Here is a 14,393-nt window from a genome sequence, read left to right as displayed (position 1 = left end):
CCGAGCAAGGAGGCAAGGCGAACGGCAAGTGGCAAAGGGTGCGAGCCGAGGGGTGAAAACAAGGGAAGAAATTTCAATTTACGAAGAAAAAAGGGGATGAGGAAGCACTCGGCATCCTCCCTCGCCACGCCTGGCCGCTTGAGCTGCTTTGCCAGCAAAAAAAAAAATAATCTAGGCTTTTCCTTTTCCCCTCTATCGCCCGTTTTATGGCCATGGAGCCCTTGAAAGAGTTAAATCTGCACAAAAAGCTGCGGGTCTTAAAAAACCAATTAAAATCCCAAGAAACTTTGCTCTGGGAGCAGTTCATTACACCGAAGTGTCACGATGTCGCTCAAGCTGCGATGATTGTTATTTTTTTTAATTCCTGGTAAATAAAACGCAGCACGCCACGGAGCTAAAAATACCACCAGATTGCTTTTAATTTTTAATTAATTGCCATTTTCGGCCCCAAAAAAAGGGCATTTTTGCAGCCACGGCTTGAAAGCAGACCTCGCAGGGTAACGCGGCAGGGGCGCTCGGGTCACCCATCAGCGGTGTCGCGGGGTTTTGGGGTTGGTTTTTGAGTCTTGAGGCTCCTCGAGGCCTTGGGGACGTCGCGACGTGGTGGCACGGGCCCTGTCGGTGCCTTGTGCGGCGATGCAGCGAGAGGAGGAGATGAAGCAGGGGACAAAATGCGGTGTGGGAGTGCCACACGCTGGATGCGCCGCGCTGTGCAGCAGTACGGGGCAGGGGAAACTTCCCCAGGACCCTGCCCTGGCTGCCCCCGACCTCCAGGACAGCACCCAGCTTCTCAAAAAAACACATTTATTTATATTTAACACCCCCAAAAAAAAAATTAAATCAAGTTTTCCCAACCTGAGGACATGTGACAGTGTCAGCGATGAGCCGCACGATGTCCCTGAGGATGCAGCTGATGTCTCTAAGGGCACCAAGGGCAGCGGAGCAGGGGTTTCCCCCAATTTTGGGGGTCTCCACCCTCCCCAGGAGGCTCCGAAGCCCTCGGGGCAGGCGTCCCAGCGAGCAGGGGTCACCGGTGCTGCTTCTTGTGCCGGAGGATTTCGGTGGGCGTGAGGGTGAAGTCCTGCTGGCAGATGTCGCAGTGGTAGAGCCGGTGCAGGGCGGAGGTTTTCGAAGAGCTCCCAGCCTCTTCCTCCGGGGGGGCTGCGGGGGCAGACAGTGCAGGATCAGCCCCAAAACCCTTTAAGGATCATCCCCCAAATCCGTTTATTCCATCCCCACCCCAAAAACTCTAATTTTGTGCCACATTTTCAGGGCGCGGTGACGATCGCCGCCATCCCTCTCCCTTTACCAACCCTCCCCCGCGTCCCCCCCAGGGAAATTTGTCCCCAAATGTCCCCAGTCCCAGCCCCGGGGGCTCACCCTCGGAGGGCTGGCAGGCGCTCTCGTGGCACATTCGCTCCAGGGGGGTGAAGGGCATGTGGAGACCGCAGTGGGGACACGTCCAGAAGCTCCGCAGGCACTCGCTGTAGAGGTCCGTGTCCGTCTAGGGGGGGGCACAAGGACAGAAATGGGACACGCACCCCCAGGAGGATGTAAAAGAGGGTGGGAGAAGGGGGTACTCACGGCCAGGCAGTTGTAGGTGAGGAATTCGGTCACCCTGTGGCCACCTTTCACCTCGTCGGGTTTCAGCTCGGTGCCCTGGAAGAGCCCCGGGAGCTGGGGGGCCGCGGGCACGGTCTGGGGGCCGACGTAGAGAGTTTGCTTCTCCAGCCCCGTCAGCTGGCGCAGGCGGTACGGCGCCTGGGGGGGACACGAGGAGATGCTGGGGGACACGCCGAGGAGCTCCCCGAAAACCTCCTGGGGCCAGCCTTAAACCCGACGCGAAGCCCCGGGGGTGCGTGACCGAGCACCGCCGCGGGGTCGAGGCTGGAGGCACCCCAGGGGGGAGGCCAGAGCCCGTGCGGGCGCTCCGTGAGCCCCCCCAAATTAAAAAGTGGTCGTGGTGTTCGGATGGATCCTCCTCGGTAAGATATCACTGTATGTATAGTATATATACTAGGGATATATGTATACAATATATGCAGTAAGGTACAATCGTATATATAGAATATAGACTAGGGATATACGTATACTGTATAGACAGTAAGATAGAATCCTACATATAGTATATCTGCTAGGGATATACGTATACAGTATATACAGTAAGGTAGAATCGTATGTATATCTACTAGGGATATATGTATACTGTATAGACAGTAAGATAGAATTGTATATATAGTATATATACTAGAGATATATGTATACTCTATTATACAGTAAGATATCACTTATATATAGTATATCTACTAGGGATATATGTATACTGTATAGACAGTAAGATAGAATTGTATATATAGTATATATACTAGAGATATATGTATACTCTATTATACAGTAAGATATCACTTATATATAGTATATCTACTAGGGATATATGTATACTGTATAGACAGTAAGATATATATAGTATATATACAAGGAATATATGTATACATGGAATATATGTATACTAGGAATGTATGTATACAGCGCATACAGTAAGATAAAATCGTATATATGTAGTATATATACTAGAAATATATATATACTGTATATACAGTAAGATATCATTGTGTATGTAGTATATATACTAGGAATATACATATACTGTGTAAACAGTAAGATATCATATATCCATAGTAGATATACTATATATAAATGTATGCTGTATAGACAGTAAGATATAATCATATATATAGTATATATACACTAGGGATATATATATATATATACAGCATATACAGTAAGATATCATTGTATACGTAGTATATATATACTAGGGATATACATATACTGCGTATACAGTAAGATAGAATTGTATATATAGTATATATACTAAGGATATACATATACTGTATATACAGTAAGATATAATCGTATATATAGTATATATACTAGGGATATATGTATACTGTATATACAGTAAGATAATCGTATATATAGTATATATACTAGGGATGTATGTATACAGCATATACAGTAAGATATCATTGTATATGCAGTATATATACTAGGGATATACGTATACTGCGTATACTGTAAGATATAATCATATATATAGTATATATACTAGGCATATATGTATACAGCAAGATATAGCTATATATATAGTATATCTACTAGGGATATATGTATCCTGTATACTATACGGGGACCACCCCAGTGCTCCCCGACGCCAGCACCTCCCCGTGGCGTCTCCCCTTCACTTTTACCCCGATAAACCACGAGAAGCACCCCGCGCGTTGCGACCGCCCCCCCCCTCCAGCCCCCCACCTCCATCCCCAGGAACTCCAGCAGCCCCCGTTTGAGCGCGGAGAGGTCCCTGGAGCTGGGCTCGTCGCCCCCGGGGTCCAGCTGCTGGTCCAGGAGCTTCTCCCAGGAGGCTCGGAGCTGCAGGGCGGCGGCGAGGAAGCGCAGGGCGGCGGCGGCGTCGGGCAGGGTGAGCTCCAGCCAGCCGTCCGCCACCAGGCGCGTGCAGTCCGCGTTGGTGTCCAGCGAGCGGGAGAAGAGCAGCAGAGCCTGGAGGAGCGAGGCGGGGACGGCTTGAGGAGCTGCGAGGGGGTAGAGAGGAAGAGGAGGAGGAGGAGGAAGCACCGAGAGCCCACCTGCAGCGCCGGCACGCGGATGCAGTTGACCAGGTAGGGCTTGGTGGTCTCCAGCAGCGAGACGAAGGCGAGGAGCTGGTGGTGGCGGCTCAGCCCGTCCTCTGCAAGGACACGAGGGGCATCTCAGGGGGGGTCCTGAGCCTCTCCCCGTCCCCAACAACGGGGGGTTGCTGGACCCCGATGCCAGAGGGGCTCTCCATCCCGAAACGGGTGCAGAAAAAGCTGATCGGGGTCGCCCACCTTTGGTCCCGCCGCGCTCCTTCCCCTCCTTGGCATGCAGCAGCTCCGGGCTGGTGGCGAAGACGCAGGACGGGTGAAGCACGACGCCCTGCTTGCTCTTGGTGTGGAAAATCTGCGGCGAGAGCAGGATGAGCGCTGCAGAGCCCCCAAAAAAGGGGCTGGAGCGTGGGCAGAGCCCCCCAAATCCGAGGGGTGGATCGCGGACGGGGACACGCACCTGATCCGAGTCCTTGCGGCTGTTGTTGAGCGCGTCGGGCACGGCCAGCTGCGGGTAGAGCCCCCTGCACAGCACCAGCTTGAGCAGGGCGAGCTGCGAGGGCGACAGGACCGAGCCGGACACGGCCTGCAGCTCGTCCACGTCGTGGCGGAGCTTGAACTTGACATCCTGCGGGGACAGAGAAGGTGCTGAGAGCTCGGTCAGGGCCTGATTCTGCCTCCTGAGTGAGGGAACAGGAGCCAAGGCTCACCTGGATGTCGACACTGCGCTCACCGGGCTCGCCGGCGCCCGCTCCTTCCTCTTCCTCGCCGGAGGAGCCGGCGGTGCCGTCCTGGAGCCGCAGCACCTTGCGCTTCCGTCCCTGCGTCTCGGCGTGGCGGCGGTAGAGCCGGTGCAGCTCGCGGCGCTCCCGGTGCCGGCTCTGCCGGCTGTAGCTGTCGCTGGGCCGGCTGGGGGCCGCCTCCAGCAGCCGGTGGTCTCGGAGCAGCTCCTGTTTTGGGGGGAGGAAGCGTCGCTGAGAACCCGCAGGTTAAAAAGAATGGGGAAGGTTTAGGGTGAATTTGGCCCCGTCGCGGAGAACGCGAAGCTCACGATGGGGCCGGATCCTGCCCTCACCTGGAACTGCCGCCGCAGGTTGGCAGCCTCGTAGAGCCGATGCTCCTCCAAGCCCCGCCGCCGGCACCACTTGCGCGAGCTGCCGCCGCGCTCCGACTTCACCTGCACGGGGACGCCGCGGGTTCCGGTACCGGCCCCAAAACGGAGCCGTTTCCCGGCCCCGTCCCACCGTCTCCTCGCCCCCCTCACCTGCACCCACTCGTTGAAGGCGTTGAGCAGCGTCAGGGGGTCCCCGTGGGTGCTCTCGAGGGGCCGCCGGGCGGTGGCGCAGTCGGGGTTGGCGTTGGAGAGGCGCAGGAAGGGCGACTGCACGCTCAGCGCCGCCGCCACCGTCAGCGTGGGCTCGGCCAGCCCGAAAAGCGCGCCCAGCACCAGCATTTTGCCTGCGGGACGGAGGAAAGGGATGCAGCGAGGGCTTAAAAGGGAGGTTTTGGGGGGGGTTTTGTGCACCCCCTGACCGTCACTCACCCACCACCACATCCACAGGCAGCTGGGCCAGCAGCGTCCCGATGGGCGTCAGCTCCTCGGCTTCGTCCAGGGCCCCCTGCTCCCGCAGGTAGCGCACGGCCGTCTCCAGGCTGGCCGCGGGAGGGGGCTCCAGGAAGGGGAAGGTCCGGGGGTCGCCCAGCCCCATGCTTTTTACCTGGGGGAGAAGCACGCAGAGCTTCGTGGAAGGGAACAGCCGGGGAGGGGTTACGCTGCGAAGATCCCAAGCACCTCGTTTTGGGGGCTCCGACTGCCCCCTAAAAAGGGGGGAAGCCCGTTACCTGGAGGACCAGAGCATCGAGCGCGACCCGCTGGATCTCCGGCACGGGGTAGGGGGAAAAGGCGTCGTAGTCGGATTCGGCGTAGAGCCGGTAGCAGACACCGGGCCCCGTCCTGCCCGCGCGTCCCTTCCGCTGCTCGGCGCTCGCCCGGCTGATCCAGAACTCCTGCAGGCGCTGGAGCTTGCCCTGGGGGTCGTAGCTCATCTCCTTCACCTTCCCTGGAGGGACGGAGAAGGTCAGGGGAGGGCAGGGGGAAGCAGGAGGCTCCCCCCCGAGGCCGGCGAGGCTTCACCCGAATCCAGCACGAAGCGCACGCCGTCGATGGTCACCGAGGTCTCGGCGATGTTGGTGGCGAGGATGCACTTTCGGACGCCAGGAGGGGGCACGTCGAACACCTGAGGGATGAAAAAAAGGAGGGCAGGGGGACCAGGAGCTCAGCAACACTCCGTCAGGGCAGGTCTAAACGCAAGCTCCTCGCGTCCCCGCGGCGCCCAACCTTATCCTGCTCGCCGACGGAGAGGGTGCTGTGCAGGGGCAGCACGATCCAGCGCTGCGTGTGCGCGGCGTAGACCTGCGCCGCCTCCTGCACGGCGCCGATCTCGGCCACCCCGCTGAGGAAAACCAGGAGGTCGCCGCGCTCCTCCGGGGGGTACTTGTGGTCGATGGCCTGCAGCACCCGCAGGTAGGGCCGGGGGTCCAGGCGCTCCGGTTTCCCCGCCGCCGCCGCCGCCGCCTCCTCCTTGGGGATGGGCTCGTAGATAACCTGGGGGAGGCAATAATAAAAAAAAAAAAATCAAAAAACGGGGATGTGAGGACTGTGGGGCTGGTCCTGAGCCGGGATCCAGCCCTAAAATCAGGCTTGGTGCTCACCGAGATGGGGAAGATCCTCCCCAGCACCTGATCCAGCCTCAAAATCACACTCTCCAGCCCCAAAATTGCACTTGGGGCTCACCGAGATGGAGAGGATCCTCCCCAGCACCTGATCCAGCCCCAAAATTGCGCTCTCCAGCCCCAAAATCACGCTCACCGACATGGGGAAGATCTTCCCGGGCACCTGATCCAGCCCCAAAATCGCGCTCAGCACCCACCAAGATGGGGAAGATCCTCCTGGGCACATGATCCAGCCCCAAAATCACACTCTCCAGCCCCACAATCATGCTTGGTGCTCCCTGAGATGGGGATGGTCCTCCCCGGCACCTGATCCAGCCCCAAAATCGCGCTCAGCACCCATAAAGATGGCGAAGATCCTGCCGGGCACCTGATCCAGCCCCAGAATCACACTCTCCAGCCCCAAAATTGCACTCGGGGCTCACCGAGATGGAGAGGATCCTCCCCAGCACCTGATCCAGCCCCAAAACCGCGCTCTCCAGCCCCAAAATTGTGCTCCCTGAGATGGAGAAGATCCTCCCCGGCACCTGATCCAGCCCCAAAATCATGCTCAGGGCTCACCAAGATGGGGAAGATCCTCCCCAGCACCTTGATCCAGCCCCAAAATCACGCTCTCCAGCCCCAAAATCATGCTTGATGCTCCCCGAGATGGGGATGATCCTCCTGGGCACCCGATCCAGCCCCAAAACCGCGCTCTCCAGCCCCAAAATTGTGCTCACCGAGATGGGGAAGATCTTCCCGGGCACCTGATCCAGCCCCAAAATCGCGCTCAGCACCCATAAAGATGGGGAAGATCCTCCCGGGCACATGATCCAGCCCCAAAATCATGCTCTCCAGCCCCAAAATTGCACTCGGGGCTCACTGAGATGGGGAAGATCCTCCCCAGCACCTGATCCAGCCCCAAAATCACGCTCTCCAGCCCCAAAATTGTGTTCCCCGAGAGGGAGAAGATCCTCCCCGGCACCTGATCCAGCCCCAAAATCATGCTCGGGGCTCACCAAAATGGGGAAGATCCTCCCGGGCACCTGATCCAGCCTCAAAATCACACTCTCCAGCCCCAAAATTGCACTTGGGGCTCACCGAGATGGAGAGGATCCTCCCCAGCACCTGATCCAGCCCCAAAATCGCGCTCAGCACCCACCAAGATGGGGAAGATCCTCCTGGGCACCTGATCCAGCCCCAAAATCACACTCTCCAGCCCCACAATCATGCTTGGTGCTCCCTGAGATGGGGATGGTCCTCCCCGGCACCTGATCCAGCCCCAAAATCGCGCTCAGCACCCATAAAGATGGCGAAGATCCTGCCGGGCACCTGATCCAGCCCCAGAATCACACTCTCCAGCCCCAAAATTGCACTCGGGGCTCACTGAGATGGGGAAGATCCTCCCCAGCACCTGATCCAGCCCCAAAATCACGCTCTCCAGCCCCAAAATTGTGCTCCCCGAGAGGGAGAAGATCCTCCCCGGCACCTGATCCAGCCCCAAAATCATGCTTGGGGCTCACCAAGATGGGGAAGATCCTCCCCAGCACCTGATCCAGCCTCAAAATCACGCTCTCCAGCCCCAAAATTGCACTTGGGGCTCACCGAGATGGAGAGGATCCTCCCCAGCACTTGATCCAGCCCCAAAATTGCGCTCTCCAGCCCCAAAATCATGCTCACTGAGATGGGGAAGATCTTCCTGGGCACCTGATCCAGCCCCAAAATCACACTCTCCAGCCCCAAAATTGCGCTCGGGGCTCACTGAGATGGGGAAGATCCTCCCCGGCACCTGATCCAGCCCCAAAATCGCGCTCTCCAGCCTCAAAATCACGCTTGGCGCTCCCCGAGATGGGGAAGATCCTCCCCAGCACCTGATCCAGCCCCAAAATCACGCTCTCCAGCCCCAAAATTGTGCTCCCCGAGATGGAAAAGATCCTCCCCGGCACCTGATCCAGCCCCAAAATCATGCTCTCCAGCCCCAAAATTGTGCTCCCCGAGAGGGAGAAAATCCTCCCCGGCACCTGATCCAGCCCCAAAATCATGCTCGGGGCTCACCAAGATGGGGAAGATCCTCCCCAGCACCTGATCCAGCCTCAAAATCACGCTCTCCAGCCCCAAAATTGCACTTGGGGCTCACCGAGATGGAGAGGATCCTCCCCAGCACTTGATCCAGCCCCAAAATTGCGCCCTCCAGCCCCAAAATCATGCTCACCGACATGGGGAAGATCTTCCCGGGCACCTGATCCAGCCCCAAAATCACGCTCTCCAGCCCCAAAATTGCACTTGGGGCTCACTGAGATGGAGAGGATCCTCCCCAGCACCTGATCCAGCCCCAAAACTGCGCTCTCCAGCCCCAAAATCACGCTCACCGACATGGGGAATATCTTCCTGGGCACCTGATCCAGCCCCAAAATCGCGCTCAGCACCCACCAAGATGGGGAAGATCCTCCTGGGCACATGATCCAGCCCCAAAATCACACTCTCCAGCCCCACAATCTTGCTTGGTGCTCCCTGAGATGGGGATGGTCCTCCCCGGCACCTGATCCAGCCCCAAAATCGCGCTCAGCACCCATAAAGATGGCGAAGATCCTGCCGGGCACCTGATCCAGCCCCAGAATCACACTCTCCAGCCCCAAAATTGCACTCGGGGCTCACTGAGATGGGGAAGATCCTCCCCAGCACCTGATCCAGCCCCAAAATCACGCTCTCCAGCCCCAAAATTGTGCTCCCCGAGAGGGAGAAGATCCTCCCCGGCACCTGATCCAGCCCCAAAATCACGCTCTCCAGCCCCAAAATTGTGCTCCCCGAGAGGGAGAAGATCCTCCCCGGCACCTGATCCAGCCCCAAAATCATGCTCGGGGCTCACCAAGATGGGGAAGATCCTCCCCAGCACCTGATCCAGCCTCAAAATCACACTCTCCAGCCCCAAAATTGCACTTGGGGCTCACCGAGATGGAGAGGATCCTCCCCAGCACTTGATCCAGCCCCAAAATTGCGCCCTCCAGCCCCAAAATCATGCTCACCGACATGGGGAAGATCTTCCCGGGCACCTGATCCAGCCCCAAAATCACGCTCTCCAGCCCCAAAATTGCACTTGGGGCTCACTGAGATGGAGAGGATCCTCCCCAGCACCTGATCCAGCCCCAAAACTGCGCTCTCCAGCCCCAAAATCACGCTCACCGACATGGGGAATATCTTCCTGGGCACCTGATCCAGCCCCAAAATCGCGCTCAGCACCCACCAAGATGGGGAAGATCCTCCTGGGCACATGATCCAGCCCCAAAATCACACTCTCCAGCCCCACAATCTTGCTTGGTGCTCCCTGAGATGGGGATGGTCCTCCCCGGCACCTGATCCAGCCCCAAAATCGCGCTCAGCACCCATAAAGATGGCGAAGATCCTGCCGGGCACCTGATCCAGCCCAGGAATCACACTCTCCAGCCCCAAAATTGCACTCGGGGCTCACTGAGATGGGGAAGATCCTCCCCAGCACCTGATCCAGCCCCAAAATCACGCTCTCCAGCCCCAAAATTGTGCTCCCCGAGATGGAAAAGATCCTCCCCGGCACCTGATCCAGCCCCAAAATCATGCTCTCCAGCCCCAAAATTGTGCTCCCCGAGAGGGAGAAAATCCTCCCCGGCACCTGATCCAGCCCCAAAATCATGCTCGGGGCTCACCAAGATGGGGAAGATCCTCCCCAGCACCTGATCCAGCCCCAAAATCACGCTCTCCAGCCCCAAAATTGCACTTGGGGCTCACCGAGATGGGGATGATCCTCCCCGGCACCTGATCCAGCCCCAAAATCGCGCTCTCCAGCCTCAAAATCACGCTTGGCGCTCCCCGAGATGGGGAAGATCCTCCCCGGCACCCGATCCAGCCCCAAAATCATGCTCGGGGCTCACCGAGATGGGGAAGATCCTCCCCAGCACCTGATCCAGCCTCAAAATCACACTCTCCAGCCCCAAAATTGCACTTGGGGCTCACCGAGATGGAGAGGATCCTCCCCAGCACTTGATCCAGCCCCAAAATTGCGCCCTCCAGCCCCAAAATCATGCCCACCGACATGGGGAAGATCTTCCCGGGCACCTGATCCAGCCCCAAAATCGCGCTCAGCACCCACCAAGATGGGGAAGATCCTCCTGGGCACATGATCCAGCCCCAAAATCACACTCTCCAGCCCCACAATCATGCTTGGTGCTCCCTGAGATGGGGATGGTCCTCCCCGGCACCTGATCCAGCCCCAAAATCGCGCTCAGCACCCATAAAGATGGCGAAGATCCTGCCGGGCACCTGATCCAGCCCCAGAATCACACTCTCCAGCCCCAAAATTGCACTCGGGGCTCACTGAGATGGGGAAGATCCTCCCCAGCACCTGATCCAGCCCCAAAATCACGCTCTCCAGCCCCAAAATTGTGCTCCCCGAGAGGGAGAAGATCCTCCCCGGCACCTGATCCAGCCCCAAAATCACGCTTGGCGCTCCCCGAGATGGGGAAGATCCTCCCCAGTACCTGATCCAGCCTCAAAATCACACTCTCCAGCCCCAAAATTGCACTTGGGGCTCACCGAGATGGAGAGGATCCTCCCCAGCACTTGATCCAGCCCCAAAATTGCGCCCTCCAGCCCCAAAATCATGCTCACTGACATGGGGAAGATCTTCCCGGGCACCTGATCCAGCCCCAAAATCACGCTCTCCAGCCCCAAAATTGCACTTGGGGCTCACCGAGATGGGGATGATCCTCCCCGGCACCTGATCCAGCCCCAAAACCGCGCTCTCCAGCCCCAAAATAGTGCTCCCTGAGATGGAGAAGATCCTCCCCGGCACCTGATCCAGCCCCAAAATCATGCTCGGGGCTCACCAAGATGAGGAAGATCCTCCCCGGCACCTGATCCAGCCCCAAAATCATGCTCAGGGCTCACCAAGATGGGGAAGATCCTCCCCAGCACCTGATCCAGCCCCAAAATCACGCTCTCCAGCCCCAAAATCATGCTTGATGCTCCCCGAGATGGGGTTGATCCTCCCGGGCACCCGATCCAGCCCCAAAACCGCGCTCTCCAGCCCCAAAATTGTGCTCACCGAGATGGGGAAGATCTTCCCGGGCACCTGATCCAGCCCCAAAATCGCGCTCAGCACCCATAAAGATGGGGAAGATCCTCCCGGGCACATGATCCAGCCCCAAAATCATGCTCTCCAGCCCCAAAATTGCACTTGGGGCTCACCGAGATGGGGAAGATCCTCCCCAGCACCTGATCCAGCCCCAAAATCGTGCTCGGGGCTCACCAAGATGGGGAAGATCTTCCCCAGCACCTGATCCAGCCCCAAAATTGCGCTCTCCAGCCCCAAAATCATGCTCACTGAGATGGGGAAGATCTTCCCGGGCACCTGATCCAGCCCCAAAATCACACTCTCCAGCCCCAAAATTGCGCTCGGGGCTCACTGAGATGGGGAAGATCCTCCCTGGCACCCGATCCAGCCCCAAACCCGCGCTCTCCACCCCCGAAACCCCGCTCACCGAGATGGGGAAGATCCTCCCGGGCACCTGCAGCACGGGGGCGCCCCCGAAATAGTCGGAGAAGAGGCGGATGTTGATGGTGGCCGACATCAGCACCAGCTTCAGGTCGGGCCGGGCGGGGAGGAGGCGCCGCAGGACCCCCAGGAGGAAATCTCCGTGCAGGTGCCGCTCGTGGACCTCGTCGGCGACGATCACCTCGTAGGCGGGCAGCGCCGGCTCCCGCTGCGCCTGCCGCAGCAGCAGCCCCTCGGTCAGGAAGACGACGCTGGTGGCGGGCGAGCGGCTGCTCTCGAAGCGGATCTGGTAGCCCACCTGGGGGGGGAGGGAGAGGAGAATTAGGTCAGAAAGAGAGAAAAAAAGGGATTTACGGCGCTCGCCGGGCGTCGCGGTCCGGCGGTAGGGCGGTGGGAACGGCCGATGATCGACCGTCCCGCGTCCAAGCAGAGGGTTCTTTAATTATTCCTTAATTATTCGTCCCAAAAGGAGCTTTAAGACACTAAAAAAAGGCAGGGTTAAGATGCTAAAAGCAATTTTAAGACACGAAAAGGAATTTTAATTCTCTGCTGTGCCAGAACTGCTCACTTTTACCTTGTTTTTAACCTTCTACTTTCTACTTTTACCTTTTCAACAATTTTTCTTTTTTTTTTTTTACGAATTGTTTCTTTTTTACCTTTTACTTTCTATTTTTTCTACAAATCGTCTCCGATGATGCTCCCAGGCTGAGTGTTTTAGGTAAATATTAACGCTGCGTCACCACACGTCACCTTCAAAGTGCTCTGCTGTGCCAGAACTGCTCACTTTTACCTTTTTTTAAACCTTTTTCCTTGTTTTTTTTTTACATATCATTTTTTTTTACCTTTTACCTTTTTTTTTTAACCTTTTTCATTTTTTTTTTAAATACACTCTCTCCGATAATGCTCCCAAGCACAGTGTTTTAGCCAAATATTAACGCTGCAGCGCCGCGCGTCGCCTTCTAAGCGCTCTGCTGTGCCGGAACCGCTCACTTTTACCTTTTTTTTTATTTTTTTACCTTTTTCTTTCTACTTTTTTTTTTTTTTTTTTCACAAGCCGTCTCTCCAGCCGCTCCCAGCTCACCTGGTCGCCGTACTGCTGCAGGCTCTCGAAGGCCACCCGCTTGGCCAGCGAGACGCAGGCGATGCGGCGCGGCTGGGTGCAGGCCACGCGGCGGTAGCCGGCGGCCAGCAGGAACTGCGGCACCTGCGTGGACTTGCCGCAGCCGGTGTCGCCGGCCACCACCACCACCTGGTTCTCGGCCACGGCCCGCAGGAGCCGCCGGCGAGCCCGGGCGATGGGCAGCGCCTCGCGCTCCCGCTGCAGCTTGGCCAGCTTGGCGAAGCTCCGCTTCTGGCCGAAGTCTAAGTAGAGCAGGAGGGCGTCGAGGAATTCCTTCAGGGCTTCCCGGGGCACCCGCGGGTGGCCCGGGGACGGCTCGGGGCTCGGCACCGCCAGGTTGACGCGGTGCCGGGGGTGGTAGCGGCGCGGCAGGCCGAGGCGGCGGGCGGGTGGCTGGTCCTCGTCGCCGTCCCGCGCCGGCTCCCGCTCCGGCCGGCGGCTCTGGAAGCGGCGCAGGCGCTCGAAGAAGGCCCAGAAGCCGCGGCTCTCCTCGGGGCAGGCCCGCCGGGGGAAGTAGAGCTCCTCCAGCCTGCGCCGAGCCGCCGGGCAGTCCCAGTCCCACCGGTACGGCCGCTGGGCCCCACCGGGAGGCTCCGGCTCCATCACGGCTCCACCGGGACCGAACCCTACACGCCTCGGGGCCTGGTCCTGGGCTCCTTCAGGGCCCGGGCCCGGTTCTCCGAGGCCTCAGCCCCTCCAGGACCCGGTACCGGCACCCCCAGGCCCTGGTCCCAGTCCCTCCAGGCCCCGGTACCGGCTTCCCTATGCCCCAGGCCCCTGTCCTGGCTCCCCCAGGCCCCGGTCCCTGCCCCTCCAGGCCCCGGTACCGGCACCCCCAGGCCCCGGTGCCGGTCCCAGCTCCCCCAGACCCTGGTCCCAGTCCCTCCAGGCCCCGGTACCGGCACCACCAGGCCCCACACCCCGGTACCAGCTCCCCCAAGCCCCCGTCCCTGCCCCTCCAGGACCCGGTACCGGCACCCCCAAGCCTCAGGCCCCGGTCACTGCCTCTGTGGTCCCCGGTACCGGCTTCCCTAGGCCCCACGCCCCGGTACCGGCTCCCCCAGGCCCCGATCACGGTCCCGGTCCCGGCTCCCCCAAGCCCCGGTCCCGGCCCCGCTCCCAGCCCCGGTTCCCCAGGCCCCGGTCCCGGTCCCGGCCCCGCCAGGCCGCACGTGGGCGCCCGAGCCCCGCCGCGGCGGGGGAAGGGGCGTGGCCAGGGGGCGTGGCCACCAATGGGGGCGGGGCGATGGTGGCTGGGGGCGGGGCGAGGCGGGGAGGGGGCGGGGCGAGGCGGGGAGGGGGCGGGGCGATGCGGGGAGGGGGCGGGGCGAGGCGGGGAGGGGGCGGGGCGTGCCCGGCGCGGCCCCGCGGTTCCTCCAGGCCTCCGCCGCTGGTGGCA

At 59.1% G+C, this 14,393-nt stretch overlaps 1 protein-coding gene across 1 annotated transcript; it reads right to left on the bottom strand.

Moving 5' to 3' along the window:
- Positions 1-395: 395 nt before the first annotated feature.
- On the bottom strand, positions 396-14,101 carry DHX34 (DExH-box helicase 34). The gene is made up of 16 exons (XM_080571824.1): positions 12,956-14,101; positions 11,861-12,172; positions 5,980-6,246; positions 5,776-5,878; positions 5,484-5,701; positions 5,185-5,359; positions 4,906-5,099; positions 4,717-4,818; positions 4,352-4,591; positions 4,102-4,269; positions 3,885-3,996; positions 3,645-3,745; positions 3,313-3,558; positions 1,585-1,761; positions 1,381-1,504; positions 396-1,161 (listed from the first exon to the last, which is right to left on the bottom strand). Exons 1-16 carry the CDS (start codon positions 13,595-13,597, stop codon positions 1,028-1,030), a joined length of 3,315 nt encoding a protein of 1,104 aa, XP_080427950.1. The 5' UTR covers positions 13,598-14,101; the 3' UTR covers positions 396-1,027.
- Between the last annotated feature and the right edge of the window lie 292 nt (positions 14,102-14,393).

The sequence above is a fragment of the Anser brachyrhynchus genome, assembly GCF_964034855.1.
Source record: "Anser brachyrhynchus genome assembly, chromosome: 39".
NCBI classification, from domain to species: Eukaryota; Metazoa; Chordata; class Aves; order Anseriformes; family Anatidae; genus Anser; species Anser brachyrhynchus.
The sequence above is the reverse complement of the archived record's forward strand: the minus strand, read 5'-3'. Positions and strand labels throughout refer to the sequence as shown.